This window comes from Ranitomeya variabilis, chromosome 1, assembly GCF_051348905.1.
Source record: "Ranitomeya variabilis isolate aRanVar5 chromosome 1, aRanVar5.hap1, whole genome shotgun sequence".
Taxonomy (NCBI): domain Eukaryota; kingdom Metazoa; phylum Chordata; class Amphibia; order Anura; family Dendrobatidae; genus Ranitomeya; species Ranitomeya variabilis.
In genome coordinates this window covers 839,216,342-839,231,084 of record NC_135232.1, presented here as the reverse complement: position 1 = coordinate 839,231,084, position 14,743 = coordinate 839,216,342, and the positions used below count along the sequence as shown (strand labels likewise).

At 40.6% G+C, this 14,743-nt stretch overlaps 1 protein-coding gene across 10 annotated transcripts in view; it reads left to right on the top strand.

The window, feature by feature from the left end:
• The window catches only part of MAPK10 (mitogen-activated protein kinase 10), a 361,444-nt gene that overhangs the window by 206,997 nt on the left and 139,704 nt on the right, over positions 1–14,743 (top strand). For all 10 annotated transcript variants that reach the window (XM_077275822.1, XM_077275824.1, XM_077275823.1 and 7 more), the window contains exon 3: positions 6,733–6,902. In XM_077275822.1, the coding sequence (XP_077131937.1) occupies positions 6,733–6,902 (170 nt within the window). The remainder of the gene's footprint in view (positions 1–6,732; positions 6,903–14,743) is intronic.

The following is a 14,743-nucleotide window of genomic DNA, read 5'->3' as shown; positions in this document are numbered from 1 at the left end:
TTGCTATGCGCCAGTCCTGCGGAACAGACCCCGTCGCTATAGAGTCCCTAAAAATAAGAAATAATGGTTTATCACATTACTTAGTTCTCTTAGTACTCGTGGGTGTATGCCATCCGGACCCGGAGATTTATCTATTTTAATCTTACTTAGCCGGTTTCGCAACTCTTCTTGGGTTAGATTGGTGACTCTTAATATAGGGTTTTCATTGTTTCTTGGGATTTCACCTAGCATTTCATTTTCCACCGTGATTACCGTGGAGAAGAAGGTGTTTAATATATTAGCTTTTCCCTCGTCATCTACAACCATTCTTTCCTCACTATTTTTTAAGGGGCCTACATTTTCAGTTTTTATTCTTTTACTATTGATATAGTTGAAGAACAGTTTGGGATTAGTTTTACTCTCCTTAGCAATGTGCTTCTCTGTTTCCTTTTTGGCAGCTTTAATTAGTTTTTTAGATAAAGTATTTTTCTCCCTATAGTTTTTTAGAGCTTCAATGGTGCCATCCTGCTTTAGTAGTGCAAATGCTTTCTTTTTACTGTTAATTGCCTGTCTTACTTCTTTGTTTAGCCACATTGGGTTTTTCCTATTTCTAGTCCTTTTATTCCCACAAGGTATAAACCGCTTACAGTGCCTATTTAGGATGTTCTTAAACATTTTCCATTTATTATCTGTATTCTTATTTCTGAGGATATTGTCCCAGTCTACCAGATTAAGGGCATCTCTAAGCTGGTCAAACTTTGCCTTCCTAAAGTTCAGTGTTTTTGTGACTCCCTGACAAGTCCCCCCAGTGAAAGACAGGTGAAACTGTACAATATTGTGGTCGCTATTTCCTAGATGCCCGACAGATTTGTTATTCTGTCAGGTCTATTAGATAGTATTAGGTCTAAAAGTGCTGCTCCTCTGGTTGGATTCTGCACCAATTGTGAAAAATAATTTTTCTTGGTTATTAGCAGAAACCTGTTGCCTTTATGGGTTTCACAGGTTTCTGTTTCCCAGTTAATATCCGGGTAGTTAAAGTCCCCCATAACCAGGACCTCATTATGGGTTGCATCTTCATCTATCTGCTTTAGAAGTAGACTTTCCATGATTTCTGTTATATTTGGGGGTTTGTAACAGACCCCAATGAGAATTTTGTTACCATTTTTCCCTCCATGAATTTCGACCCATATGGACTCGACATCCTCATTCCCTTCGCTAATATCCTCCCTTAAAGTTGACTTTAGACAAGACTTTACATAGAGACAAACCCCTCCTCCTCTCCGATTTTTACGATCCTTTCTAAACAGACTGTAACTCTGTAAGTTAACTGCCCAGTCATAGCTTTCATCTAACCATGTCTCGGTTATTCCCACTATGTCAAAGTTACCTGTAGATATTTCTGCTTCTAGTTCTTCCATCTTGTTTGTCAGGCTTCTGGCGTTTGCGAGCATGCAGTTTAGAGGATTTTGTTTTGTTCCAATCTCCTCGCTGTGGATTGTTTTAGAAATGTTCTTACCTCCCTTCTGAGTATGTTTTCCTGGGTCTTCTTTGTTCGAGTGTAATGTTTTTCTTCCTGTCCCCTCTTCTTCTAGTTTAACGCCCTCCTGAAGTTGTTAAATATGTATCTAATGTAATTTAAGTGCTTTAATTTACTCAGCAATGGCTGTCTGTTCTAGTTTCCAATACCTGATACTCCATAGACTTACCTTGTAAAAACCTATTCCAAATCACAAATTCCAGTTTTATCTGGTGAATCAAAATTTCAATCACATGAGAAGGAAGAGGATCGAAGCAGCGTTAGAAACAGGGAAACGTACAGTATATTTAGACAAGTTTAGGGGGGAAAATATGTGGAAGCACTTCTTTTATTTCCTGGAGACTGTATTGTAAAACTTCTCCTATTCTATGCAGATGATACTAAACTCTGCAGGGTAATCAATACCGGGGAGGACAATTTTATATTACAGGATGATTTATGTAAACTAGAAGCTTGGGCTGATAAATGGCAAATAAGCTTTAATGGGGATAAATGTAAGGTCATGCACTTGGGTAGAAGTAATAAGATGTATAACTATGTGCTTAATTCTAAAATTCTGGGCAAAACCGTCAATGAAAAAGACCTGGGTGTATGGGTGGATGACAAACTCATATTCAGTGGCCAGTGTCAGGCAGCTGCTACAAAGGCAAATAAAATAATGGGATGTATTAAAAGACGCATAGATGCTCATGAGGAGAACATAATTTTACGTCTATACAAGTCACTAGTTCGACCACACTTAGAATACTGTGCACAGTTCTGGTCTCCGGTGTATAAGAAAGACATAGCTGAACTGGAGCGGGTGCAGAGAAGAGCGACCAAGGTTATTAGAGGACTGGGTGGTCTGCAATACCAAGACAGGTTATTACACTTGGGGCTATTTAGTTTGGAAAAACGAAGACTAAGGGGTGATCTTATGTTAATGTATGAATATATGAGGGGACAGTACAAAGACCTTTCTGATGATCTTTTTAATCATAGACCGGTGACAGGGACAAGGGGGCATCCTCTTCGTTTGGAGGAAAGAAGGTTTAAGCATAATAACAGACGCAGATTCTTTACTGTAAGAGCAGTGAGACTATGGAACTCTCTGCCGTATGATGTTGTAATGAGTGATTCATTACTTAAATTTAAGAGGGGACTGGATGCCTTTCTGGAAAAGTATAATGTTACAGGGTATATATACTAGATTCCTTATTAGGGTGTTGATCCAGGGAACTAGTCTGATTGCCGTATGTGGAGTCGGGAAGGAGATTTTTTCCCCAATGTGGAGCTTACTCTTTGCCACATGTTTTTTTTTTGCCTTCCTCTGGATCAACATGTTAGGGCATGTTAGGTTAGGCTATGGGTTGAACTAGATGGACTTCCAAAGTCTTCCTTCAACCTTAATAACTATGTACCTATGTAACCTATGATTCATTGCAGTTGCCAAAAAGTACGTACTAGAAAGTACATACTAGAAAAGGCATTAGTTCCAACAATGTTCCAACATTGTACAGTATATTTGAGAATCCGACATTGTACGTTTTTAAAGGATAAAATGAAATCATAATAGTTGCTTGCTACCTGCAATATACTAACTGATGGTATTTCAGTTACCGATTACCACATATATTACCAGTAAAGATGGGAAAATCAATTTGCAGTACTGTTTTCCATCATGCAGGTCAGTAATATGTGACAGCTGGACGGGAGCTCTGCAAATCTCCTTACCTCCCCACATTCCCAGCTCTTCTCTTAATTAGCCGTACTGGCTCACATCATCATTGAGGCATGCCGCACACATGACGTCGTGCCAGTACTGCAAATCAGTAGACGAGCCGGTAATGATGGGAGTCAAGGAGATTCACAGACCTCCCATCTATTAGTCACGGATTACTGACCTGGCTGATGACCCCCATTGAGAAACCTCCCATAACTATAGTGGAGAAGGGAGCATAGAAGTAGAGCCGATTCTTCAACCACGTAGCCTTCTATCTGGCATTCTGATATATTGGTCGTCAGGTTGGATTCATTTAATGGCTTCATTCAAAAAGATTGATTTGAAATTTATTCAAAAGAGAAATTACTTCACTATAGTTTTCCCTGGAATAAAATAGTACATGGTCTATTTCTTGAGATAGCAAAACCTTGATGCCCAGTTGCTTATCTTATGATAGTGATATGAGTGCGTGAATCAAACTCATAGATATAGGTAATGTCGTGACACCCTAGGTATCACTGGTGCTGCATGGGGGGCGCTGACGAGGGGCATGTGAATAAACGTAGGGAGTGCAGAATCAAAGCACACCGAGCTCAAGGACCTTAAGCTAATGCAGTGAGCAGGACCTGGCACAGATCAGTCACATGATCAGGGGGAGGAGCCACCACACGTGAATGCAGGGAAGACACAGAGCGCAGGGCACAGACAGAAAACCTAGTCAAGGATAGCCGAGGGTCAAAGCCAGGAGGGAGCAAAGTACCTAAGGATAACACAAAGAGTAAACAGGGACAAGCCACGGGGCCTGATTACTGGGAGAGACAGAACAGTACAAAGCAGAATGCAAAGGCAGAAGACAGGGAACAGAACCAAGTCATACACAGCAAGGCACACAAGCACAGAGGCACAAAGTTTACAGATGAGTAAACCTGGGTCAGCAACCACAAACCGAGTATACAGAAGTATCACCGACACACAATCCAGGAACTGCCAACATTAAATAGCCGCCACAGAACCAAATAGAGGCGGACTAAAATTAACCCTGACCTAACCAGGATGGAGGCGGCACCATCCTGTCCAGAGCCATGACAGGTAAGCTCTTTCTTGATCTTAGTTTTCGTTTCCATGTGGAGTAAACCCTTGGGAACATCACATAAAAATTTTCTTCAGTATTACAGGGACAGAGTCATTCGCAACCATTTTAGCAGAGTTAACTCAAAAGAGTCTGATTATACTATGTCATTTCTTGTTTTGGGGGATGGTACCAACTACTTGGCGAGTGTGTGGTGAGGTGGATTCTATGCAGGGCTGAATAAGTTCACTTTCTTGTTACTCTGCTTGACAGCCCATAATATACGAAGGGGAAGCCATGAACAGTTTATCTTTGTACTTTTTTTTTATAAATTAACCAAATAACAAATCTGAAATCTGGTGAATTAATTTGCCATTGTTTTCTAATATTTGATAAGTCAGCGTAGCAATAAGTCTGGACCAATTTGATTCACAAAATTAGATTCCTATTTTCTGCCCTTTTATATTTATTGCCTGAAATAAATATCTAAATCCAAATGTAAGGAAAACCTTATTCTGTAGCAGGGATCACCATCCTGTGGTTTGGGAGCCACATGCGGCTTGCAGACCCATGACCCCCCCTGAGGAAGGCAAATCGCCGAAACGCGCGTCGGGGAGGACGGGATTGCTGTGTACGGGTACTGTGACTTACCACTGTGGTAGGTATCTGATCTTTGATATATGTTTATATGGTCACAGGTACTGCAGATAGATATTTCTATATGTTTAATATGAATAGACACTCTATATGGACTTTTTACTTCTATGGTCCACAATATTACTAATGCACTTTAATCCGGTCCCTTTGTGATATGTGTGTGCGGGCTTGTGTAGGGGATGTTTTCCTGCCATGCTGTATACCTGTGTTTTACCATTTAATAAAGGTTTTTCTATATTTGCATTAATCGGACTGTGTTGACTGCGTTCTTGGTGCTTTCTTATTTGGTAGACCCATGACCTGTAGCTTGCGGCTATCTACCAGCTTAGTGCACTAGCACCTGGTCTAGCAAACTGCTATGAAGAGCAGGTCTCCAGATGGTGACTTTTGTAAGTAGCCCCACAAAGAAGAGCAAATCTGGATACACATATACTGTCCTTGGGGTTGGAGAGATACATTAAGTGCTAAGCTAGACATAGCATGATACTGTCAGACAGAGGGGGTGCTTCAAGCTGGATGCAATAGTGTGGTGGGAGTGCTTGATGCAAGAATACTGAGTGATGGTAAGGTGGGAATCCCTAGATGCAAGTATATTGGTTTCCTGTGATTTCTGTGGAGAAGCTTTAGCGGTCATTATACCAATAATGGGGGCTCTGGTTTTCACTACTGTGAGAATACTGTAGCTGAATGTCACTATTCGGGAGGGGGGTTCTGGATGTGGCTCACGACTGTTTCTCAGAACTGAATGTCGCTCTGGAGGTAACAAAGTTTTGGGATCACTTCTCTACAGTATTGGCTATGGTGAAAGAAAAACTTCTATAACTAGACTGCCATTTTTCACAACAATGGTCATTTAGAAAAACACCACTTAATCTAGTAGTAGTTATGAATAACCTGTGGTCCTGACAAATTTTATAGTAATACTTACAGTGAAAGTTCCTATATGTACTTCAATTTAAAGCCAGATGTACATAATTTAATATTAATAGCTTTGGTAAAGAAGTCGTCTAAAGCCAGATTGACATTTACCATAGTAATGGTGTAACGGGCTGGGTGGTGGAAACACTGTGCTGTGGTCCAAGGAAAGCCTGGGTGGGCATGACTAGGTGCCTCACCAAATCTGACCTTGGATGCACGGTTGCTGATGATACCATGATCCGAGGAGAAACTAGGGAGGTGGACCAGGTGCTGCTTTAGAACTGACCTTGGGAAGATGACAGGTGACCCCCTAGGGACAGGTAGCTGGGACAGCCTGAAGGAAGGTCCAGTAGATGCAGGCAGGTGCTGTAAGAGCACGGGAACCATGGATATAGATGGGACCTACTGATGTACAGGTGAGCACTAGCAAGTGTGTCTGGATCAGATGATGTAGAGATGAGTACTAGCAAGTGCGGCTGGACCGGCTGACATAGAGATGAGAGATAGCAAGTGTGGCTGGACCCACATCAGCAGCCAAAGCAGGAAGTGAGGAATGGAGGCCTCTCCAATGACCTAAGCCGACATCTTTGCCAGGGCAGAGACGCCAGCTCTACAAATGGTCATGCATTGTGTAACGTATTGCAATCTTTTTTGGTGGTATCGTTGTGTGTACTTCTAATGTCACATAGGATTAATTGATTCAGTTAAAAAGTTGTTTTTTTTTTAGCATTTACATTGTCTATAGCTTAATTTCTATATTGCTGTTAATCTCTACTATATAGTATGCCATGTAAAGTATTTCAATGCTAAAGAGATGGGTGCTTTATTATGGAACCATTTTTATTCTTTCCATATTTTTGTTTCTGTCAGGGATTCAGTAATCAAGTGGATGTGTCATATATTGCCAAACATTACAACATGAGCAAAAGCAAAGTTGACAACCAGTTCTACAGCGTGGAAGTAGGAGACTCGACTTTCACAGTACTGAAACGCTACCAGAATCTCAAGCCGATAGGTTCTGGGGCTCAGGGAATAGTTTGGTAAGTAAATTAAGTATTCGTTTTTTATCAGCTTCCCATGTGTCATCAAGTCTAGGGAGTAGTTTATTATGGTATAGGTGTCTTATGTCTTTCCGTGATTTGTCTGTCCTGGAACTGTATATATTTTTATTTGCTAAGTATAGAACTGATGCCAAGCTGTATTGAGAGCATTGCTGTTTGTACTGATTTCAGTTTCGGCTATGATACTATACTATGGATGTGCATATTTTCACACTTCTATGTTTTTATATCTACTTGACCTCTTCTTCTCCAGAAACAATAGTCCTAGATAAATGTGGGTCTTCTCACAATGCATTATACGGACAGAATTTCATGATTCTTTTGGTGTTTCAGAGCTTTATTTTTCAACCATGTCCTTCTCTCAAGTTGGAAGCAATAGAGCAGTAGACTATGATTTTCTGACAGATTTAACTTAAAGAAGCTGAAACGGAGTCCAAAGTTGCATGTTTTGGATGCCATTTGATAAGTCATGTCTATGACGCAATTTTGGGCACCTTTGAATTCCGTATTTCAGTGTTTAGACAGGAGCCAGAAAACAATTTTACCGCTTATTAAAATTTTCAGCCATTTTCAAAATATTACCATTATTCTTTTCTTTAGAGTTCATTGCCTTGGAGACCAATGATCGCTTCTAGACAGCAGAACATGCACAGTGCCTGCAAGTTCTTTCTATTCTGCTTGTAAACTTTTTTCTTTCTAAGATGTTAAGATCACGTGAGCCGACTGTTACCTCTTTATCCAGTGGTTTTAAGCTAAACAGCAGTGGTGGTCGGTATCCTAGACAGTGAGCTGAAAACAAAAGAAAATTGTTAATATCTTAAGAACTGCTGCAAATTTTAATTAACAGTAAAGTGCACTATCCACCAATATCCATCTATGAAGATGAGAATAACCCTTACATTTCACTGTAAAGCAAGTGGAAATTTGTGAATGTTGCCTATAGTCACTCGCCCTTCTAACCCAGTGGAGCTGCAGAAAGTGTTCACAATGCTAATGTGCCCTGGAACTTCACTTGGTTAGCATATGAATAATGTCATATTAAATTTGTGATTTTGCAAAGTGACTAAAGAGACTAGCATTTGACAAATACAATTGTCCAACATAGCATTTAGTGACTATAAAAGCTATTTTACACCAGTCAGTGTCAGGACAATTTAGTTTCATATTAACTTAAAACACATCATATGTTATGATTTATTTTATATGGAAAACGTTTTACAGCTGTCACTACCAGTCAGCTAAGAAAAAAGGGAAATGATTGGAACCAAGTGGCAGATTGCTAGGATTGGTCATCAGTGTTTGATTGGCAAGGATTTTGTGACCTCTGGCAATTGGTAGAATTTTTGGTATAGCTCTACGAAGTACAGTGCCACCTCATTGTGCAAAATAATGATTGTGGTGGTTTGATCATACAACCTCATACAACCTCCGAATGATGAGCAGAGTTGACTATAGTGTCTATGCCACTTCAGTCAGCTCATTGGTTGGAATTTTGCAATTATGGCCCCTGTTTATTGCTAAGTCTAGCAATATTCCACTAATATGTATGCCATGACAACCCATGTATAAAAGTCAACCTAAAACGGTGCTTTTCGTATGACTAGTCCATGAGGCAGGTCCCCTGTGGCTTCTCCCCACTCCCGAATGGGAGGTAGAATTCCACTGGTCAAACACTAATATTCTGCTCTTAGTGCAGGCAATCAATGTTAAAGGAGTTCTTGGGGATTTTAAACAAGCAGTTAACTACGGTCTTGCAGTGTTGCCCCCATGCCCATCATTAATGTGCAGTCAATCATTGGCCTCAGCTCTGATGCTTTCATAAACCACCAGAATTTGCTTGAAGTGCCACACTGGAGCAGCAAGGGAATGGTTATTCCTAGAGATAAGCAAATCTTTTGAATTTCAAGTTTTCAAAATTTTTTAACAAAATTTTGATTTAGTGTGACACATAAGTACTTCAATGCCTTCAATTGTCCTGAAAAGATGTGTGTGACACTCTGAAGACTACTAGACTCTATCCAACCCCTTTTAAGCTCTTTAACACATATAATGCCTTAGTGTTAGTAATGTCAAAGTGAATGTCCTCAAAACTCCACAGAATCCACCTGCCATAACCAGTGGTCCAATCTAAACCTGGTTAGACCATTAATTTTGTAAACAATTAATACAGGGGAGATTTGATGGCTACTTTCCATTTCAATGTCTGCTCTATCAACTCAGTATGTTGCTTTTAATGGCTACCATGGTAAGTAGCCCAAGGCTACCATAGAATAAGTGTTTGATTCCTGGTTCTATGACCCTTTCTAACCTTGGTAAGATAGTGACAAAAATATCACTACAGCAGTCTTATGTTTTCGGTCCTGTGCAAGGGACCAATTCTGCACAGGGGCCTACTGGGACTATTCACACAAGTCAGAAAACTGAAAAATTGCATTTTTTTTTCCAGAAGTGAGGAATATGATAAATAAAACAATGAGCATGAAAACCATGAAGTTGTATTTGTTTGGTTTTTTTTACCTTTAGCCTTTTGTGCTCGATTACCAGAGGGAGTCACACCAGTCAAAAAAATCCACATTTCTGCAAAAAATGTGGATGTTGATAATAAAATGGGAATGGTTACAGTCATATAATGCAGTCCCATAGGGGAACAATGCACCCCCATAATATAATGTTCCCCCATAGGGGTATACTGCAGCCCCATAGGGGTATAAAGCCCCCCTATAATATGATGCTCCCCCATAGGGGTATAATGCAGTCCCATAAGGGTATAATGCTTCCCCATAGGGGTATAATGCTCCCCCCATAGTATAATGAACCCCCCATAGGGGTACAATGCTCCCCCATAGTATAATGAACCCCCATAAGGGTATATTGCTCCCCCATAGGGGTATAATGCTCCCCCATAATTTAATGCTCCCCCATAGGGTTATAATGCAGCTCCATAGGGGTATAATGCAGCTCCATAAGGGTATAATGCAACCCCATAATATAATGCTCCCCCAATAGGGATATAATGCAGCTCTATAGGAGTATAATGCAGCTCCACAGGGGTATAATGCAGCTCTATAGGAGTATAATGCAGCTCCACAGGGGTATAATGCAACCCCATAATATAATGCTCCCCCATAGGGGTATAATGCAGCCCTATAGGGTTATAATGCACCCCTATAATAAAATTCTCTCCCATAGGGGTATAATGCAGTTCCATTGGGGTAAAATGCTCCCCCATAGTATAATGAACACCCATAGGGGTATAATTCTCCCCCATAGGGGTATAATGCTCCCCCATAATATAATGCTCCCCATAGGGGTATAATGCAGCCCCATAGGGGTATAATGCACCCCCATGATATAATGCTCTCTCATAGGGGTAAAATGCAGCCCCATGGTATAATGCTCCCCCATAGAAGTATAATACTCCCCCATATTATAATGAATCCCCATATGGGTATAATGCACCCCTTTAATATAATGCTCCCCATAGGGGTATAATGCAGCTCCATAGGAGTATAATGCAGCTCCACAGGGGTAAAATGAAACCCCATAATATAATGCTCCCCCATAGGGGTATAGTGCAGCCCCATAGGGGTATAATGCACCCCTATAATAAAATGCTCCCCCATAGGGGTATAATGCAGTTCCATAGGGGTATAATGCTCCCCCAAAGGGGTATAATGCTTCCACATAATATAATGCTCCCCATAGGGGTATAATGCAGCCCCATAGGGGTATAATGCACCCCCATAACATAATGCTCTCTCATAGGGGTAAAATGCAGCCCCATGGTATAAGTCTCCCCCATAAGAGTATAATGCTCCCCCATATTATAATGCACCCCCATAATATAATGCACCAACATACCACGGCTTTACAATAAAATAAACTAATCTGCCCATCCTCTCTCGCTTCTGACACCAAAGAGTCTTGATAGCATGCGGTGCATATGCTGTGAGGATTCAAAAGTCTGTTATCACATAGAGTGACTGAAGATTTTTATCACAGACCTGGACAACACCTTTAAGTTGTCTTTTTTAAGTCTTCTTTGATTTATACTCCACAACTTTGCTTATTCAAGCGTTTTAGACAGATTCATGAAATGCGACATTTGGCAAATGTCTTATTTATTTGGGCACATTCCAGTCACTGTCTAAAATAAGGTTTCAGGAGGTGTTTTCAATTTGGCACACATTAGACAAAGGTGCGACTTTTCAAAGGATTCGTGACTTTTGGTTCTGAAAACTCACAAAAATTGCTTAGAGATAAAAATAAAGAGCATTTTACTTTTAGCTAAAAAGGTAAGCTATTAAAACAAGACAATTAAACAAAAATGTCTTCAATAAATCGCAAATGACTAATCTATGGCTAAGCTGTAAGCTATAATGTCCTCTGACTATGCAGATTTAAAAAATATCTGCTGAATTCCCTGCCTCGGCTTTTTTACAGGCTATGATAGTCCTTTTTGATTGACTGTTCTATGTCATGTAATGTGAGTGATGTGATAGCTGCAAGGCATTATAAAGAAGTCCATCTGGTCGCGACCAAGGTCCTATGAGCCTTCTCTTGCTGTTGCAATCTTCCTCTGTATAGTTTAATATAGTGGCAACTTTTTTAGACAATTCATGTGAAGCAATGAATTGGTCAAATTCCACAGGTTCAATGAACTTCTAAAAATTTGACACAAATTTGATTTGTATATCTCTAGTTTTTTAATAGTTATGTCACATTTCCAGCACTTAATCCAATTGCTATTGGCAACAAGAATATAAATTTGTATACACATGCAAATGAGTCTTGCTTAGCGTCCCCACAGTTTGCTTGGTTCATTTAGCTGTTACAAACATTTGTTGACATCTCAGCTCTAAGCATTATGTTAAATGGTTTTATTCCCGCATTCAGTCAATCAGCTTTGTATTTATGTGTTGCTATAGTAATTTAGGATGGCAAAAACGACACAAAAAAGCTGTAGAAATATCAAGAGTATTTCAGAATTTGCCATATTGAATTTATTTCAGCTACATTTACTCGGTGTATAATATTCGCAGTGATTAATGATGTTTGACGGATCCTGCTTTTCTCCTAGATAAATTGCTTATCTTGTTACTCTTGAAGATTAAAACACATTTACGTTGCACACAATGATGAAGACAGAAGGGAGCATTGATTCTAAAGGAAGTCCAATTGTGACTGTGTCGATCATATTTACAGATCTACATGTATTCTAGCTGAGAGAGATTGGGTGGGAGGTTTCTAGCCATGAGAGAAGTTCCACTTACACTGCGCGATACTCAGCGCTAAATGTCTGGCAACATGTTTGCCGGTTGGCGGTTGTTTAATAGCCTATTTACGCAGAGTGACCCTACTTTAGATGTGCATAGACAATCTGCTGTAGATCACTCAGCGTTCATAGGCTGCCATTGTTCTTGGTAGCAAAGGTCCTACTTACTACGATATGCTATGATGATCTTTTGTCCAACCCGAAAGATAATTTCCCCCAAGGAACTAGCGTTTCGTCGGGTGATCAGCAGCCTCTTCAGACTCTGAAGAATGCTTGATTAATGATAATTGTGCAGGACAAATGTAACTTAAATCTAGTATACATATAGAAATAATATTATAAACCACATTTGTTTTACTAGTCTGAATGAAAGGTCTTCTTTCTGTGCTTTTCTTTTCATGGATAGAACACGTATACATTATAGTCTATGGGGCTGTTCACATGACCTTGTTTTATTATGTAACGAGCGGTCTGCAAATACTCATGGAGATGTCCGTTTTTGAGTCATGGGTCAATTACCCCTACAGTTCTATGAGTCCATGAAAAATCATGGACATCACACGGATGGCATCTGTGCTTGCCCCATGTTGTTTATATGTTTGTTTTTTTTTTTTTATTATGAATAGGAAAAGGGGATGATTTCAACTTTGACATTTGTTTTATATACAGTTGTGCTCAAAAGTTTACATACCCCTGCATAATTTTTGCTTTCTTGGCCTTTTTCAGAGAATATGAATGATAACACTAAAACTTTTTCTCCACTCATGGTTAATGGTTGGGTGAAGCCATGTCAGAGTTTCCATGACAGATCAGTGCCAGAAGATCGCAGCGTCTGATGGCTCCTGCTTCGCCGCTGAGAAGAAGCTATTCTCCGGTGTATTAAATGTGTTTGTTTTTCTTTCAGCAGGACAAGGGTTAATCGGCCATGTGGAAATCCCTTCATTCAGCTGTGCTCGGTTAGCCACTCCTCTCTCCTATAAAAGCTAGGCCTTCTGGCCAGGTCCTTGTCTGAGTTAGCACTTGCTAGCACTTGCTACATAGATCAGGATAGTGAGTAGCTGGTGTTTGGAGAGCTGGAGGAGTTTATTGTGGGACAGTTGCTTGGTTTGTACGCTTGGAAATTCCTCATCCTTACCTGCCTTATTTTCACACCCTGGTGAATACATCTGTTATTTGTGAGAGTATATTTTGTGTGAGTGGAATTTTCTTTTACCCTTGTCTTTGTTCCCCTGTCAGTCAGGTTGGTGTACTGCTGTACACGGTAGTGCCTCTCTTCCCCGGGTGGAAGACACAGGGCTGCAGCTAGGAGACAGGGCAAGGGCAGAGGCCCCGGCATCCTCGCCATCTGAGGTATCCTGGGGAACAGGGCGAGTTAGGGCGCCCCCTAGTGCTAGGGCCAGGAAAGGTGCCCCGGGTCCCAGTTTACTCGCCAGTCCTATTGTGACAAGCCATTTATTGTCAGACTACTGTGTTTTCTCTTTTTAAATCATAATGACAACACGAAACATCTAAATTACCCTGATAAAAAGTTCACATACCCCATTTCTTAATACCGTGTATTGACCCCTCTAACGTCAATGACACATTGAAGTCTTTTGTGGTAGTTGTGGATGAGGTTCTTTATTTTCTCAGATGGTAAAGCTGCCCACTCTTCTTGGCAAGAAGCCTCCAGTTCCTGTAAATTCCTGGGCTGTCTAGCTTGAGATCTCCCCAGAGTGGCTCAATGATATTGAGGTCAGGGGACTGAGATGGCTACTCCAGAACTTTCACTTTGTGCTGCTGTAGCCAATGACAGGTCAACTTGGCCTTGTGTCTTTGATCGTTGTCATGTTACCTTGTTCCAGAAGTTTTGAGGCTTGTCTCTGTGCTGTTTTGCGTATTGTAGGTGAGATACTTTGTGGCATTTGTACAGTAATGGCTTTCTTATGGCGACTCGACCATGCAGTCCATTTTTCTTCAAGTGCGTCCTTGTTGTGCATCTTGAAACATCCACACCACTAGTTTTCAGAGAGTCCTGTATTTCAGCTGATGTTATTTCTGGGTTTTTCTTTGCATGTCAAACAATTTTCCTGGCAGTTGTGGACGATATTTTTGTTCGTCTACCTGACCTTGGTTTTGTTTTTACAGAGCCCCTAATTTTCCATTTGTTAATCACAGTTTGAACGCTGCTGACTGGCATTATCAATTCCTTGGATATCTTTTTGTATCCCTTTCCTGTTTTATACAGTTCAACTACCTTTTCCCATAGATCCATTGAAACTTCTTTTGCTTTCCCAATGACTCACAATCTAGAAACGTTAGTGGCTGGATGAGAGATGCAAGAGTCTGTCTGGATTCCAGAAACTCACTCAGCTTTTATGCACACACACTAATTACATGCAAACCCATTTGTGTCATCTTCTGTGTATGTTATCAGGCCAAAATCACCAGGATGTGTGTGTTAGGTGTCGAGTTCCCGCCGTTGCACAGGGGGAATCTCGAACCATGTCTGCTGTGGTCTCCCATTCTCCTCCAGTCGCAGTGGAACCTGCTCAGCGGAGACGTC